Source organism: Lichenostomus cassidix, unplaced genomic scaffold (assembly GCF_008360975.1).
Source record: "Lichenostomus cassidix isolate B80296 unplaced genomic scaffold, HeHo_3.0 HiC_scaffold_528, whole genome shotgun sequence".
NCBI classification, from domain to species: domain Eukaryota; kingdom Metazoa; phylum Chordata; class Aves; order Passeriformes; family Meliphagidae; genus Lichenostomus; species Lichenostomus cassidix.
This window is the reverse complement of record NW_028147563.1, coordinates 267,004-284,518: the sequence shown is the minus strand read 5'-3', so window position 1 is coordinate 284,518 and position 17,515 is coordinate 267,004. Positions and strand designations below refer to the sequence as shown.

General features: G+C 47.5%; 1 protein-coding gene across 1 annotated transcript; it reads left to right on the top strand.

The window, feature by feature from the left end:
• The first annotated feature begins 2,356 nt into the window (after positions 1-2,356).
• LOC146422070 (scavenger receptor class A member 5-like) lies at positions 2,357-16,665 on the top strand. The gene is made up of 4 exons (XM_085046761.1): positions 2,357-2,588; positions 11,386-11,439; positions 14,644-14,838; positions 15,830-16,665. The coding sequence occupies exons 1-4, from the start codon at positions 2,357-2,359 to the stop codon at positions 15,964-15,966; spliced, it is 618 nt and encodes a 205-aa protein (XP_084902887.1). The 3' UTR covers positions 15,967-16,665.
• Positions 16,666-17,515: the final 850 nt, after the last annotated feature.

The following is a 17,515-nucleotide window of genomic DNA, read 5'->3' as shown; positions in this document are numbered from 1 at the left end:
GTCCAGGTCCAGGATCAGGTCCAGGTCCAGACCCATCCCTGTTATTCCCTGCTCCAAACCCACCCCATAGGGCTCCAGATGTCAGAGGGAGCTCCACGACCAGACCCAGATCCATCCCTGGAATGTCCTGCTCCAAGGACTCTGGATGTCAGAAGGACCTCCAGGTCCTGATCCAGACCTAGATCCTGATCCAGACCCAGATCCATCCCTGGAATCTCCTTTTCCAAGGACTCAGAGGCTGCTCCAGCGCCCCAGCCCCACTGGGATTGCTTTGGGCTCAAACCCTCGGATTTTGGGATCGCTCCTTCCCAAGCAAGGCAGGGCCAGCCTGGAAATCCGATCTCCCTCGGACAGCCTCTCCAGCTGTTCCGATCTCCCCAGCTGGAATTCCTGGCGCTGGAATTCATGGTTGTTTTCCTTGGGTGTAACAACCCTCGGAACTATATTGGCTCTTTTCCTTGGTTTTCCTTTTTTTTTCCCCCGTTTTTTTCTTGTTCAAACAGAAAAACAAAACAATGCCGGGAGGGTTCACCTTCGGGAGGAATTGTGGGAAAAGCCATGATTTTTAGGTGTTTCTCCGGTGTTTTTTGGGATGTGGGATCTCAGAAGGTCGGGTGCAGGTGTATCCCTAAAAAATCCCCTTTTCCATGGCAAATCTGCCCGACTGCAAAAATCCAGGTCCTGATCCCTCCTCGGGATGGACACAGCAGGGATGGATTTGGGCTCCGGATAATCCAGAGTTGGAGCTGGAATTCCTCCTGGCAGATTTTTTCCTCATAAACCAGAGGAAAATCGTGACAAAGTTTGGAAAAGCCCAGCCCAGGAAGGGTGGGAGGGCAGTGCCGAGGGAATCCAGGGCTCCTTCCACATGGATTGCTCCAGGCTGGGATCCTGGAGGAGATTCAGATCCAATCCAGGCTTGGGATGATTCTGGTGGGATTGTCCCCAGGTGCCACCAGGTACCACCAGGTGCCACCAGGTCCCAGCTCCAGGAGTCCTTTCCTCACCCCAGGTCCAGGTTGGGATCCAGGATCAGGTTCAGGTCCAGGTCCAAATCCAAATCCAAGGCCAGCTGCAGACCCAGATCCAGGACCAGATCCACAACTGGATCCAGGTCCAGGGTGAGACCCACATCTGGATTCAGCTCCAGGGCAAGGTCCAGGATCAGTTCCAGGTCCTTACCCAGATCCAAGGCCAGATGCAGACTCAGATCCAGGACCACATCCAGGTTCAGATCCACAACTGGATCCAGGTCCAGGATGGGCTCCAGGATCAGGTCCAGGTCCAGGTTCAGAGCCACATCTGGATTCAGCTCCAGATCAAGGTCCAGGATCAGGTCCAGGTCCTTATCCAGATCCAAGTCCAGATGCACACTCAGATCCAGGTCCAGGTTCAGATCCACAACTGGATCCAGGTTCAGGTCCTTATCCGGGTCCAAGTCTAGTTCCAGAACCAGGTCCAGGACCAGATCCACATGTGGATCCAGGTCTAGTTCCAGATCCAGGTCCAGGGCCAGATCCACATCTGGATTCAGCTCCAGATCAAGGTCCAGGATCAGTTCCAGGTCCTGATCCAGATCCGAGTCCAGATGCAGACTGAGATCCAGGACCAGATCCAGGACCAGATCTACAACTGGATCCAGGTCCAGGTTGGGGTCCAGGATCAGGTCCAGATGCAGGTTCAGATCCACAACTGGATTCAGCTCCAGATCAAGGTCCAGATCCAAGTCCAGATGCAGACCCAGATCCAGGACCAGATCCATGACTGGATCCAGGTCCAGGTTGGGCACCAGGATCAGTTCCAGGTCCTGATCCAGATCCAAGTCCAGATGCAGACTCAGATCCAGGACCAGATCAAGGTCCAGTCCTAGGACCAGATCCACAACTGGATCCAGGTCCAGGTCAAAGTCCTGGATCAGGACCAGATCCAATTTCAGTTCCAGGACCAGGATCAGATCAGGTCCACAACCAGATCCAGATCCAGGACCCAATTCAGGCCAAGGTCCAGGATCAGGACCCAATCCAGATCCAGGACCAGGTCCCACATGGATGGAGGTCACCTCCAAGGCTTGGTTGTGTCCCCCAAGAAGGAATTCCCAAAATTCAGTCCCGGTTCCCGGAGGTCAGGAATGCTCAGATCAGAGGGTTTCACCCAATCCCTTCCCCAATAAATATCCAACTCATGGAAAACATGGATTCTGGAGACCTGTGCTCCATGGGGGGTCACATCCCAGTTCCTTGGGATCTCCTCCTGGTTTTCCAGGATTGTTCTCCAGCCTTGGAGCCCAATTACCCCAAAGCTCAGAAATCCCTTAGAATTTATCCACCCGGATAAATCCATCCTGTATCCAAGGGAAATGTGGGAAAAGGACAGCCCGGACTCTCCGGGGTCTCCCGGTGTTCCCGGAGTGCTGGGAAAGGACCGGAGAGCGTGGGGATTGTGGAATTCTGCTGGAATTGTCTCATTTGGTGTCCTTGTCGTCATTCCAGGCCTTCCCGGGGAGAGGGGGCTGCCGGGACCCCGCGGGCTGAAGGGAGACCAGGGAGAGCTCGGCCCTCGCGGCGCCGCAGGAGTGCGCGGGTTCAAAGGTACGGATGGGAATTCCGGCCGGGAATGTGGGGCAGAGGTCATGGGAGGAGAGTGGGGGATCCTCTGGCTTGGGAACCTCCTGGAGGAACGGGAATCCCAAAAATTCCAAAACCACACCATTCCACTGAGAGTGGGAGATCCTCTGGCTTGGGAACCTCCTGAGTGAATGGGAATCCCAAAAATTCCCAAACCACACCAGTCCATTGAGAGTGGGGGATCCTCCAGATTGGATGGGAATCCCAAAAATTCCCAAACCACACCATTCCATTGAGAGTGGAGGATCCTCTGGCTTGGGAACCTCCTGGAGGAACGGGAATCCCAAAAATTCCTACACTGAATTCCACCAAGAGTGGGGGATCCTCCAGATTGGATGGGAATCCCAAAAATTCCAAAACCACACCATTCCACTGAGAGTGGGGGATCCTCTGGTTTTTTCCCATTCCTGGGTAAATGGGAATCCCAAATATTCCTACACTGACACCATTCGATCCTCCAGCTTGGGATCTCCTGGAGGAACGGGAATCCCAAAAATTCCCCAACCACACCAGTCCATTGAGAGTGGGGGATTCCCTGGTTTTTTCCCATTCCCAGGTAAATGGGAATCCCAAAAATTCCTACACCACCATTCCATTGAGAGTGGGAGATCCTCTGGCTTGGGAACCTCCTGGATAATCAGGAATCCCAAAAATTCCTACACCAACACCATTTGATCCTCTGGCTTGGGAACCTCCTGGATAATCAGGAATCCCAAAAATTCCTATACCAACACCATTCTACTGAGAGTGGGGGATCCTCTGGTTTTTTCCCATTCCGGGGTGAATGGGAATCCCAAAAATTCCTACACTGAATTCCACCAAGAGTGGGGGATCTTCCAGCTTGGGGACCTCCTGGATAATCAGGAATCCCAAAAATTCCTACACCAACACCATTTGATCCTCTGTCTTGGGAACCTCCTGGATGAACAGGAATCCCAAAAATTCCTACACCACCATTCCATTGAGAGTGGAGGATCCTCTGGCTTGGGATCTCCTGGATAATCAGGAATCCCAAAAATTTCAAAACCAACACCATTCCACTGAGAATGGGGGATCCTCCGGATTGGGAGCTCCTGGATGAACAGGAATCCCAAAAATTCCTACACTGAATTCCATTGAGAGTGGGAGATCCTCTGGCTTGGGAACCTCCGGATGAATGGGAATCCCAAAAATTCCAAATCCACACCATTCCACTGAGAGTGGGAGATCCTCCGGCTTGGGAACCTCCTGGATGAACAGGAATCCCAAAAATTCCCCCACTGACACCATTCCACGGAGGAACAGCAGTGGAGAGGGTTGGGTTTGGAGGGAATGGTTGGATTTGGGATTTTCTCCCATCCCATGCTTGGCTCCGGCAGGGATTTGGGAATAATTTCCCGTTTGTTCCCTGGGGCATTCCTGGCTTGCTGTGGTTTTCCATCTTCCCACACCTGGGAAAACTGGGATTGGGGAGTGGCCAGGCTGGGATTTAGTGGGACATAAATAGCTGGCATAGGAAATTCCAAACGGCAACCAAAACTGGGATTGGCAATCCCAAAAAATGTCCTTTGTGCCTCAAAATTCCTGCTGGGGAGGCAGGAAGGGAAAATATCCCGGGAAGAGGTGGGAGATGGAGGGAATGGAAACCTGGAGGGGATTGGGATTGGGATTGGGATTGGGATTGGGACTTGAAATTAAGATTCGGGATTGGGATTTGGAAGTAGGATTAGGGATAGGAATTATGACTTGGGATTGGGATTTGGATTTGGATTTGGAATTAGGATTAGGGATTGGAATTATGATTTGGGATTGGGGTTGGGATTTGGAATTAGGATTTGGGATTGGGTTTGGCATTGTGATTTGGAATTAGGATTTGGGATTTGGAATTGGGATTGGGATTTGGAATTAGGATTTTGGATTGGGATTTGGATGTGGATTGGCATTGGCATTTGGATTTGGAATTAGGATTTGGGATTGGGAATTGGGATTTGGAATTAGGATTTGGGATTGGGTCTGGCATTGGGATTTGGAATTAGGATTTGGGATTGGGATTTGGAATTAGGATTTGGGATTGGGATTGGGATTTGGAATTTGGATTTGGAATTAGGATTTTGGACTGGCATTTGGAATTCGGATTTAGGATTGGGATTGGCATTTGGGATTAGGATTTGGGATTGGGAAGGGACCTTGAAGATCCTTGAATTCCACGCCTTGCCATGGTCAGGAATTCCACTGTCCCAGGTTGCTCCAGGAGGTTGGAAAAATCCCCAGAGCATTGGGAACAGGAATTTTCTCACCAATCCATGCCAAATCCAGAGCTCCTCAAATCCAGAAATTATCCCAAAAATCCCCAGCTGGTTGAGTTGGGATTCCCCAGCCTGATGCTGGATTTGATTTACAAGGAATTCGGGAATTGTTTGGGTTGGAAAAGTTCTCCAAGTGCCACCAATCTGTGTCCCCAAGGGCCACATCCACTGGGATTTAAATCCCTCTGGGAATGGTGATCCCATTGCTGGACTCTGTGGTCTCTGAGGGTTTTTCCAACCTCAACAATTTTTGTGATTTTTGTTGTGATTTTTGGGTGATTTTTTGGGTGGTTTTCTCATGGATTTTGTTTGTTTGTTTTGGGTTTTGGTGGGTTTTTTTTTTTTTTTGGTGAATTTTTTTGCCGGAAAAAAATCTGAATTTTTGCACAAAAATTGGATTTTTGGGGTTTTAATGTATTTTTGTGATTTTTTGTGCCTTTTTTTTGGGTTTTTGGTGGGTTTTTCACAGGGAAAAAAATGGAATATTTGCCAAAAGAAATTTTTTTTTTTTTTTGGGTTTTATTGGTGATTTTTTGGCAAATTTTTTGTGATTTTCTGGGGATTTTTGGGGGATTTTTTTGGTGATGTCAATCCCTGGGAAGTTCCACCTGGCAGGATGAAATATTCCCAAATCCCACCACCATCCCGATGTCCCACGTGGATTTGGGAGTCACACCCAAATTCCATCCCCATTTCCCTCCTCCCGGAAATCGGGAATTCCCAAAGGGATTCACCCAACCCCTTTTCCCATGGAAATCCAGCGTTTGGGCAGTTTATGGGATTCTCTGGAATTTTATGGGAAACAGAGCCGGAGCTGGGCGTGGATCCAAACCCCTAAATCCCAGATTTCTGCAGGATTTGTCTCACCTTTCCCCAGGGATTTTCCTCCAAACCCTCAGTTCCCTGGGAATTGCATCCCAAAAATCCTGGGATGGGTTTGGATGTGGATGAATTTCATGGAAAATTCCAGGTTTGAACCTCTCCCGGTGTTGCTCCGAACTGGTGGAGGAAAAGCTTCTTTCCCTTCTTGGTGTTTTCCCATTTTTGATGGATTTTCCCTCAAAATGATCCCACCGGAGGATTTTTTCCCTCATTTCCACATGGGGAAAATTATTCCGGGAAGGATCCATCAGTTTTCCATGGAAAAGTCGTGCAGGGAATACAGCCAGGAGGAAACAGCAGGAAAATCCAAGGTGGATTTAGGGAAATTTCGGGATAAATCTGGGGGAATAAAAGAAGATTCCTGAACATCCCCAGGGAGGAGTTTTTGGGAATGTCGAACCTCCAGGAAAATGGGGATTGATGGATCCTCCTGGGGATTTTCCCAAGATTTTGGGGATTCACCAATCCCTGCAGATCCGTGGGAAGAGCTGAGGGTTTCCTGTGACCCAAATTCTCCCGAATTCCCGAGGTTCTTCCCAGGCTCAGAGGGAATTCATTCCCATTTTTGGGATGTTCTCCAACTGAGTTATTCCCAGTGGAGAATTCCCAGGGGGAGAGGAGAGGTGGGAAAAGGAAAAGCCCAGGGAAGCTGTGGCTGCTCCTGGATCAGCCTGGGATGGTGGGAGGTGTTGGAATGGGATGGGAATTCCCATGGGAATGGGATGATCCATAAATTCCCTTCCCACCCAAACCATCCCAGGATTCCACCATTCCCAGGTGACAGGAACTGGGAACATCCATGGATGATGCAGGGATGGGAATTCTCCTCCAGTTCCCACAATCCCAGGGGGATCCAAATCCATCCCTGGACATTCCCAGAGATCCAGGAATATCCGGGAATTCCAGCCCAGCCGGGAATTCCTTCCCAAATCCCAAGCAATCTCCCCTTTCCCAGGGAATTCCCTCCATTCCCAGCTCTCCCAGCCTGAGGTTGGATCCATCCTGGGAAGGAATTTCGGGATCAAGGAGCTTCCCTGGGAATCTCGGCACTCCAGCAAGGATCTCCCTGCCCTTTGCCATCCCCGAATTCCAGCAAAATCCCTCTGGGTGGATTCCAAGTGTCCTTCATCCCAGAATCCCAGAATGGTTTGGGATCCATGGAGCTTCAATCCCATCCCTTTTCAATCTCAGGTGGATCCAAATCCATCCTTGGACATTCCCAGGGATCCAGGGGCAGCCACAGCTTCCCTGGGAATTCCAGCCCAGCCAGCAATTCCTTCCCAACATCCCAACAAATCTCCCCTTTCCCACTGGGAAGCCATTCCCTGTCTCCTGTCCATCCATCCCTTTTCCCAGATCCCTCTCCAGCTCTCCTGGAGCTCCTGGAAAGCTCTGGAAAAGGCTCTGAGCATTCCCTGGATCCTTCCCTTCTCCAGCTGAGCATTCCCAGCTCTCCCAGAGCAATTCCAGCCCTTGGGAGATCTCCATGACCTCCTCTGGAATTGCTCCACCCGGATTCGCGATCCCGGAGCAGCAGCAGCAGCTCTGAGGACACCAATCCCCCTTTTCCATCTTCCCAAACTTTGGGATCATCCCATTTTCGGGATCATCCCATTTTCGGGATCATCCCATTTTTGGGATCATTCCATTTTTGGGATCATCCCATTTTCGGGATCATCCCATTTTCCTGCTCATCCCAAGCTCTCCCCACCCCGCTTTGGGTTCAAACCCATCCAACCCTTAAAATAACAATAATAATAATAATAATAACAATAATAATAATAATACAATCCACTTCCTGGGATTGCTTCCCAATCCCGGTTTCCAACGCTGGGAATGCTGCTCCAGCCCCCCTGGCACAATTCCCGCTTTTCCATCTGGATCCCATCAGCTCCAGGCAGCTTTCCCTCTTCCCACACAGCTGAGAACAATTCCCTCCCGGAGCCTCCCAGGGAAAGGCAGGAATTTCCTGCCCGGATTGTTTTTTTTTTTGGGATTGTTTTGTATCCGATGTTTTCCGCCATCGGGGTTTCGCCTCGGCAGGTGGTGGTTGTTGTTCCTGGAGGTTGGAGAATCCCGGATTTGTCCCCTCGGGATGGGGCTGGGCTGGAAAACCGGGAATGAGGGAGGAGAAACCTCGGAGAGCCAAGGGGTGAGAGAGCTCGTTAGTGAGGTCATGGTGGGGATGGGAAATCATTATTTTCATATTGAGTCATTTGGGATGGTAAATGGTTATTGGGATATAAATTAATTGTTGGGATATCAAATTGTTATTGGGATTTTAAATCATTAGCTCATTAAATCATAACTTTGATATTCAATCATTATTGGGATATTAAATCATCATTGGGATATTAAATCATTGTTTTGATATTGAGTCATTTTGGGATGGTAAATCGTTATTGGGATAGAAAATAATTATTGGGATATAAAATAATTATTGGGATTTTAAATCCTTATTAGCTCATTGAATCATTGTTTTGATATTGAGTCATTTTGGGATGGTAAATGGTTATTGGGATAGAAAATAATTATTGGGATATAAAATAATTATTGGGATTTTAAATCCTTATTAGCTCATTGAATCATTGTTTTGATATGGAGTCATTTTGGGATGGTAAATGGTTATTGGGACATAAAATAATTGTTGGGATATCAAATCGTTATTGGGATTTTAAATCATTATTGGGATATTAAATCATTATTAGCTCACTAAATCATTGTTTTGATATTGAGTCATTTTGGGATGGTAAATGGTTATTGGGATAGAAAATAATCGTTGGGATATCAAATTGTTATTGGGATTTTAAATCGTTAGCTCAATAAATCATTATTGGGATATTGAATCATCATTGGGATATGAAATCATTAGTTTGAATTGAGGCACTTTGGGATGGTAAATGGTTATTGGGATGTAAAGTAATTGTTGGGATGTCAAATTATTATTGGGATTTAAATCCTTATTAGCTCATTAAATCATTACTTTGATAATCAATCATTAGTGGGATATTAAATCATCATTGGGATATTAAATCATCATTGAGATATTAAATCATTGTTTTCATATTGAGTCATTTTGGGATGGTAAATTGTTATTGGGACATGAAATAATCATTGGGATATCGAATAATTATTGGGATTTTAAATCGTTAGCTCATTAAATCATTACTTTGATATTCAATCATTATTGGGATATTAAATCATCATTGGGATATGAAATCATTGTTTTGATATTGAGTCATTTTGGGATGGTAAATCGTTATTGGGATAGAAAATAATTATTGGGATATCAAATTATTATTGGGATTTTAAATCCTTATTAGCTCATTGAATGATTATTGGGATATTAAATCATCATTGAGATATTAAGTCATTAGTTTGATATTGAGTCATTTTGGGATGGTAAATGGTTATTGGGATAGAAAATAATTGTTGGGATGTCAAATCATTATTGGGATTTTAAATCATTAACTCATTGAATCATTACTGTGATATTGAATCATTATTGGGATATGAAATCATTATTTTGATATTGAGTCATTTTGGGATGGTAAATCATTACTGGGGTAGAAAATAATTATTGGGATGTTGAATCTTTGGTTTGATAGCAAATCATTATTGAGGTATTATTGGGATAAGAAATCATTTTGGGATATGAAATAGTTATTGGGATATTAAATCATTATTGGGATAGAAAATAATTATTGGGATATTAAGTCTTTGGTTTGATGGTAAATAATTATTGAGGTGTTACTGGGATAAGAAATCATTTTGGGATATCAAATCGTTATTGGGATTTTAAATCATCATTGGGATTTTAAATCATTATTTTGATATTGAGTCATTTTGGGATGGTAAATCGTTATTGAGATAGAAAATAATTATTGGGATGTTGAATCTTTGGTTTGATAGCAAATCATTACTGAGGTTTTAAATTATTATTGGGATAAGAAATCATTTTGTGATATTAAATAATTATTGGGATAGAAAATAATTTTTGGGATATCAAATCATTATTGGAATTTTAAATCCTTATTAGGTCATTAAATCATTCTTTTGATATTGAATCATTGGGATATTAAATCATTATTTTGATATTAAATCATTATTTTGACATGAAATCATTCTTTGGGTTATTAAATCATTATTGGTATAATTAATCATTATTGGGATATTAATTCATTTTGATATTAAATCATTATTGGGATATTAAATCCTGATTGGCTTATCAAATCATTATTTTGATACTAAATCATTATTTTGATATTAAATAGTTATTGGGCAATGAAATCATTATTGGGATATTTAATCGTTATTGGGATAGTAAATAAATTTGGGATATTCAATCGTTATTGGGATATTAACTCATTAAAACCAAGTGGCTTTAGCCCCAAATTGGGAATTTCATCCCAAACTGGGAATTTCCATCCCAAATCAAGAATTTCATCCCAAATCAGGAATTTCATAAATTGGAATTTCTATCAAATCGGAATTTTAAATCGGAATTTCATCCCAAATCAAGAATTTCATCCCAAATCAGGAATTTCCATCCCAAATTGGGAATTTCCATCAAATCAAGAATTTCATCAAATCAGGAATTTCATCACAAATTGAAATTTCCATCCCAAATCAGGAATTTCATCAAATTGGGATTTCATCAAATCAGGAATTTCATCCCCAAATCAGGAATTTCATCCCAAATCAGGAATTTCATCCCAAATAGAATTTCATCAAATCAGGAATTTCCATCCCAAATTGGGAATTTCCATCCCAAATCAAGAATTTCATCCCAAATTGGGAATTTCCATCCCAAATCAAGAATTTCATCCCAAATCAGGAATTTCCATCCCCAAATCGGAAATTTCCATCCCCAAATCGGAAATTTCCATCCCCAAATCGGAAATTTCCATCCCCAAATCAGTAATTTCATCCCAAATCAGGAATTTCATCCCCAAATTGGAATTTCTATCCCCAAATCAGGAATTTCCATCCCAAATCAGGAATTTCATCCCCAAATCAGGAATTTCCATCACAAATTGAAATTTCCATCCCCAAATCAGGAATTTCATCCCCAAATTGGGAATTTCCATCCCCAAATCAGGAATTTCATCCCAAATCAGGAATTTCCATCCCCAAATCTGGAATTTCATCCCCAAATCAGGAATTTCCATCCCCAAATCAGGAATTTCCATCCCCAAACCGTGATTTCCATCCCAAACTGGGAATTTCATCCCAAACTGGGAATTTTGTCCCCAAACCGTGATTTCCATCCCCAAACTGTGAATTTCCATCCCCAAATTATGAATTTCTATCCCTAAATCGGGAATTTCTGTCCCCAAATTGGAATTTCCATCCCCAAGCAGGGGATTTCATCCCCAAATTGGAATTTCATCCCCAAATTGGGACTTTCATCCCAAATCCAGGGGTTTTTTTTGCCTTTCCGGACTCAGGATTCAGGATGAGGGAATTCCAGAACCACCAACCCTCCCCTTCCCTGTGCCACCAGCTGAATTCCCGCAGGATTTTTGGGATTTTTGGGATTTTTCCGTCCCTCCGGAGCGGGATGAGGAACATTCCGGATCTTTCTCTCCCAGGTGAGCGCGGCCCCAAGGGGGACAAGGGGGACAGAGGAGCTGCCGGTGGCACAGGTGAGTTCCTGGGGAATCCACGGCGATCCCAGCCTGGAATTTGGGGAGTTTGTTGGGAATTAGGATCCTGGTGGGGAAATTCCTGATGTAAAGAGGTGAAGGATGATGGGAAAACCATCCTGGGGTTTTCCTGCTCGTGGGGAAGGATTGGGAATGCTGAGGGGAGGGAAGTTTGAGGAAAGGAAAGTTTGAGGAAAGGAAAGTTTGAGGAAAGGAAAGTTTGAGGAAAGGAAAGTTTGAGGAAAGGAAAGTTTGAGGAAAGGAAAGTTTGAGGAAAGGAAAGTTTGAGGAAAGGAAAGTTTGAGGAAAGGAAAGTTTGAGGAAAGTTTGAGGAAAGTTTGAGGAAAGTTTGAGGAAAGTTTGAGGAAAGTTGAGGAAAGTTTGAGGAAAGTTTGAGGAAAGTTTGAGGAAAATTTGAGGAAAGGAAAGTTTCAGGAAAGGAAAGTTTCAGGAAAGGAAAGGAAAGGAAAGGAGAAAAAGGGAAAAGGAAAAAATAAAGGAACTGGGAATGCTGAGGGAAGAGCTCTGGAATGCTGGTGGTTTCCTCAGGTTTGGGGACATCCTTACTTGGGGGCATTCCCCCTGGAATTCCAGGAATATCTCACCTTTAGGGACAGTTCTCCTGGAATTCCAAGAACAGTCCTCCCGCCACTCCAGGGATATTCCTCCTTGGGGACATTCCCCCCAGAATCCCAGGGCCACATCTCCCTGGGGACAGCCCTGCTGCCTCTCCAGGCCCCATTGGTGCCGGGAAGAGGAAGGACACAGCCCAGGCCGATCCTGTGGGGTTTTTTTGGGAATTCCAGAGTGGGAAAGGCTCCTGGAGCACCTGGGATGCTCCAGAGATGCTTCCCGGGAAATCCCGCGGCAGCCCGGGGTGGACATCCTGCTCTGATCCCGGATTTTGGAGAATTCTCAGGAATCCAAACAGCCCCAGGCTGGGTTGGGCTGTGGGACTGCCCTGGGTGGATGGTGCTGGTCTGGGAGGGGATTTTTGGGAATTCTCAGCTTTTCCCTTTGGGATGTCCTTTGGAGATGTTCCCTGGGGATGTTTGCTTGGAGCTGTCCCTTGGAGCTCTTCTAAGGGAATGTTCCTTGGAGCTGTCCCTTGGAAATCTCCCTTGGAGCTGTCCCTTGGGGATGTCCTTTGGAGCTGTTCCTTGGAGATGTTCCTTGGAACTCTTCCAAGGGAATGTTCCTTGGAGATGGAATTATTCCTTGGAGATGTTCCTGGGAAATCTCCTTTGGAGCTGTCCCTTGGGGATTCCCTTGGAGATGTTTCCTTGGAGACATTCCTTGGAGCTGCTCCTTGGAGCAGTTCCTTGGAGCTCTTCCAAGGAATGTCCCTTGGAGATGTCCCCTGGAGCTGTTCCTTGGAGCTGTCCCTCGGAGCTCTTCCAAGGAATGTCCCTTGCAGCTGTCCCTCGGAGCTTTCCCTTGGACCTGTTCCTTAGACCTCTCCCTGGAGCTGTACCTTGAAGCTCTTCTAATGGAATGTTCCTTGGAGTTGTTCCTTGGAGCTGTCCCTCGGAGCTGCTCCTTGGAGCTCTTCCAGGGGAATGTTCCTTGGAGATGTTCCTTGGAGCTCATCCTTGGAGATGTCCCCTGCAGATGCCCCTTGTATGTGTCCCTTGGAGCTGCTCCTTGGAGATATTCCTTGGAGCTCTTCCAAGGGAATGTTCCTTGGGGCTATCCCATGGAGCTGCTCCTTGGAGATGCTTCCATGGAATTATTCCATGGAATTCCATGGAATTATTCCTTGGAGATGTTCCTGGGAAATCTCCTTTGGAGCTGTCCCTTGGGGATGTCCTTTGGAGATGTTCCTTGGAGCTGTTTCCTTGGAGCTGTCCCTGGGGCTGTCTCTTGGACCTCTTCTAAGGGAATGTCCCTTGGAGCTCCTCCTTGGAGCTGCTCCTTGGAGCCATTCCTTGGAGCTCTTCCAAGGGAATGTTCCTCTGAGATGTCCCTGGGAGATGACCCTAGTACGTGTCCCTTAGAGCTGTCCATTGGAGCTGTCCCTTAGAGATGTTCCTTGGAACTTTTAGAGCGAGTTACTCTGAGAGACACATTCCTAGGAAATCTCTCGTGGAGACATCTGTTGGAGCTGCTCCTTGGAGCTGTCCCTTGGAGCTGCTCCTTGGAGATGTTCCTTGGAGCTCTTCCAGGGAATTATTCCTTGGAGATATTCCTGGGAAATCTCTCTTGGAGCTGTCCTTTGCAGCTGCTCCGTGGAAATCTCCCTTGGAGCTGTCCCTGGAGCTGCTCCTTGGAGCTCTTCTAAGGGAATGTTCCTTGGAGATGTTTCCTTGGATCTGCTCCTTGAAGGTGTTCATTGGAGCTCATCCTTGGAGATGTTCCTTGGAGCTCATCCTTGGAGATGTCCCCTGCAGATGCCCCTTGTATGTGTCCCTTGGAGTTGTCCCTTGGGGATGTCCCTTGGACCTGCTCCCTGGAGCTGTCCCTTGAAGCACTTCTAAGGGAATGTTCCTTGGAGATGCCCCTTGGAGACATCCCTTGGAGCTGTCCCTGAGGCTGTCCCTTGGGGATGTTCCTTGGAGATGTTCCTTAGACCTGTCCCTGGGACTGTCCCTTGAAGCTCTTCCAAGGGAATGTTCCTTGGAGGTGTCCCCTGGAGATGCCCTTTGTATGTGTCCCTTGGAGCTGTCCCTGGGGCTGTCCCTTGGAGTTGTCCCTTGGAGCTCTTCCAAGGAATGTCTCTTGGAGCTGTCCTTTGGAGCTGTTTTTAGACCTCTCCCTGGAGCTGTACCTTGAAGCTCTTCCAAGGGCATGTGTCGCTGTTGAGCCGCTAGCAGAGAAGAGGACCCCAGTTCTCAGTGTAGCAAGAAAAGCATTTATTATTTTGATTTCCATATATATATAGACTTCTCAGAGGTCGCCCAGATTGGTCAGTCAGAACCCTCCCCCTAGGCCTGATTGGCCAGGCCTGAACTGTCCAAATCTCGAGACACTGTTTTTAATAACATCCAAACTTTATCTTTGTTTATAAAACACAACGGAATGTTCTCACGAGAAAGACCTGTGCTAGCCACAGACATGTTTCTTGGAGCTCTTCTAAGGGAATGTCCCTTGGAGCTCCTCCTTGGAGATGTCCCATGGAGCTCCTCCTTGGAGATGTTCCTTGGAGCTCTCCCCAGAGCTCTCCCCAGCTCCATCCCCATCTCCTCCACGTCCCCATTCCCGCAGCAGCTCCGGAGGAAGGCGCGGTGCGGCTGGTGAACGGCTCCGGCTCCCACGAGGGCCGCGTGGAGGTGTTCCACGAGCGCCGCTGGGGCTCCGTGTGCGACGACGGCTGGGACGGCAAGGACGGCGACGTGGTGTGCCGCATGCTCGGCTTCCGCGGCGCCGCCGACGTCTTCCGCATGGCGCGCTTCGGCCAAGGTGGGATCATCCCGCGGGAATCCGGGAATGGGGAATCATCCGGAGAGACAGATCCCCAGGGAATGGGGACCTTCCCAACCCTGCCAGAGCTCTGGGAAACATCCCCAGGGTGGGATTTTGGGGGGTCTGGATAGGGTTGGGTTGGTGATCCTGGTGGGTCTCGTCCAGCTCTGGAGATTCCAGGATCCTCTTAACTCCTCGGAGCTGATGGATCCCGAAAAAAGCTGCTCTGGGAATGCAGCCGGAGCTTTGCAGAGCTGCTGTGCCTCATTCCCACCCTGGGAGAATTCGGAATGTGCTTTCCAACCATTGCTCCATGTTCCATCCAACCTTTCCTTGGGCATTCCAGGAATCCAGGGGCAGCCATGGATTATCCGGGAATTCCAGCCCAGCCGGGAATCCCTTCCCAAATCCCAAGCAATCTCCCCTTTCCCAGGGAATTCCCTCCATTCCCAGCTCTCCCAGCCTGAGGTTGGATCCATCCTGGGAAGGAATTTCGGGATCGAGGAGCTTCCCTGGGAATCTCGGCACTCCAGCAAGGATCTCCCTGCCCTTTGCCATCCCCGAATTCCAGCAAAATCCCTCTGGATGGATTCCGAGTGTCCTTGATCCCAGAATTCCAGAATGGTTTGGGATCCATGGAGCTTCAATCCCATAAATCCCATTCCAACCCCAGGGGGATCCAAATCCATCCTTGGACATTCCCAGGGATCCAGGGGCAGCCACAGCTTCCCTGGGAATTCCATCCCAGCCAGCAACTCCTTCTCAAGCTCCCCTTTCCCACTGGGAAGCCATTCCCTGTTTCCCATTCCTTTTCCCAGATCCCTCTCCAGCTCTCCTGGAGCTCCTGGAAAGCTCTGGAAAAGGCTCCGAGCATTCCCTGGATCCTTCCCTTCTCCAGCTGAGCATTCCCAGCTCTCCCAGCAGCCGCGGCTCTCTCCACCCCCGGCTGGATCCATGGAAATCCCAATCCCCATCCCTGTCTCCGCAGGCACCGGGAAGATCTGGATGGATGACGTTTCCTGCACGGGGAACGAGGATTCCCTGGAGCTCTGCGGGTTCTCGGGATGGGGGAAAACCAACTGTGGCCATGCCGAGGACGCCGGGGTGCGATGCCTGACGCCCTAAAAACCCCAAATCCATCCCAATCCCTGGATCCCAAAACCCCAAATCCATTCCAATCCCTGGATCCCAAAACCCCAAATCCATCCCAATCCCTGGATCCCAAAACCCCAAATCCATTCCAATCCCTGGATCCCAAAACCCCAAATCCATTCCAATCCCTGGATCCCAAAACCCCAAATCCATTCCAATCCCTGGATCCCAAAACCCCAAATCCATTCCAATCCCTGGATCCTAAAACCCCAAATCCATCCCAATCTCTGGATCCCAAAACCCCAAATCCATCCCGAACGGGGCCAAGATCTCATCCCATCATCCAGATCCTAAAACCCCAAATCCATCCCAATCTCTGGATCCTAAAACCCCAAATCCATCCCGAACCAGGCCAGGATCTCATCCCATCATCCAGATCCTAAAACCCCAAATCCATCCCAAATGGGGCCAGGATTTCATCCCATAATCCGGATCCCAAAACCCCAAATCCATCCCAAATGGCGTCAGGATGTCATCCCAGGATGTCATCCCAATCCCTGGATCCCAAAACCCCAAATCCATCCCAAATGGGGCCAGGATCTCATCCCAATCCCTGGATCCTAAAACCCCAAATCCATCCCGAACAGGATGGGCTCATCCCATCCCCTGGATCCTAAAACCCGTTCTGCAGCAATGGGTTTATTCCGAGAGAAATAAAGGCTTTTTATTCTTCTCTGGGTGGGGGAAAGAGAAATGGGGTTTATGGGGTCTGGGGGATCAATGAATGATTGGGATTTATGGGGATTATGGGGTTTATGGGATTTATGGGGTTTATGGGGTCTGGGGGTTTATGGGGTCTGGGGGGATCAGTGAATGATTGGGATTTATGGGGTTTATGGGGTTTATGGGGTCTGGGGGTTTATGGGATCTGGGGGGATCAGTGAATGATTGGGATTTTTTGGGGTTTATGGGGTCTGGGGGGATCAGTGAGCGATTGGGATTTATGGGGTTTTATGGGGTCTGGGGGATCAGTGAACAATTGGGATTTATGGGGTTTATGGGGTCTGGGGGATCAATGAATATTCAGGATTTATGGGGTTTATGGGGTGGGGGATCAATGAACGATTGGGATTTATGGGGTTTATGGGGTCTGGGGGGATCAATGAACGATTGGGATTTATGGGGTTCCTGGGGCTAGGAATTTATGGGGGTCTGGGGGCTGTGAGGAGTCCAAGAGCAATGGGGTTTATGGGGTCTGGGGGTATCAAAGAGTGATGGAGTTTATGGGGTTTTATGGGGTTTGGTTCTTGGGGTGTCAAGGAGGATGAGGTTTGGGAGGTTTATGGGGTCTGGGGGGTCCAAGGAACAATTGGGATTTATGGGTTTTATGGGGGTTTGGGTTCTGTGGGGGTCAAGGACCGATGAGGGTTTGGGGGATTTGGGGTCTGGGGCATCCATGAACAATCAGGATTTATGGGGTTTTATGGGGGTTCAAAGAGTGCTGAGGATTTCTGGGGTCTGGGGGGACCAAAGAACAATGGGGTTTATGGGTTTTATGGTGTTTGGGTCCTGTGGGGTGTCA

Bases quoted from the DNA above. Each gene is read 5' to 3' on its own strand.
- LOC146422070 (XM_085046761.1), top strand. From the start codon at position 2,357: ATGTGGGAAAAGGACAGCCCGGACTCTCCGGGGTCTCCCGGTGTTCCC. The intron at 11,440-14,643 runs GTGAGTTCCTGG...CCATTCCCGCAG, and splicing joins AGGAGCTGCCGGTGGCACAG to CAGCTCCGGAGGAAGGCGCG. The intron at 14,839-15,829 runs GTGGGATCATCC...CTGTCTCCGCAG, and splicing joins CATGGCGCGCTTCGGCCAAG to GCACCGGGAAGATCTGGATG.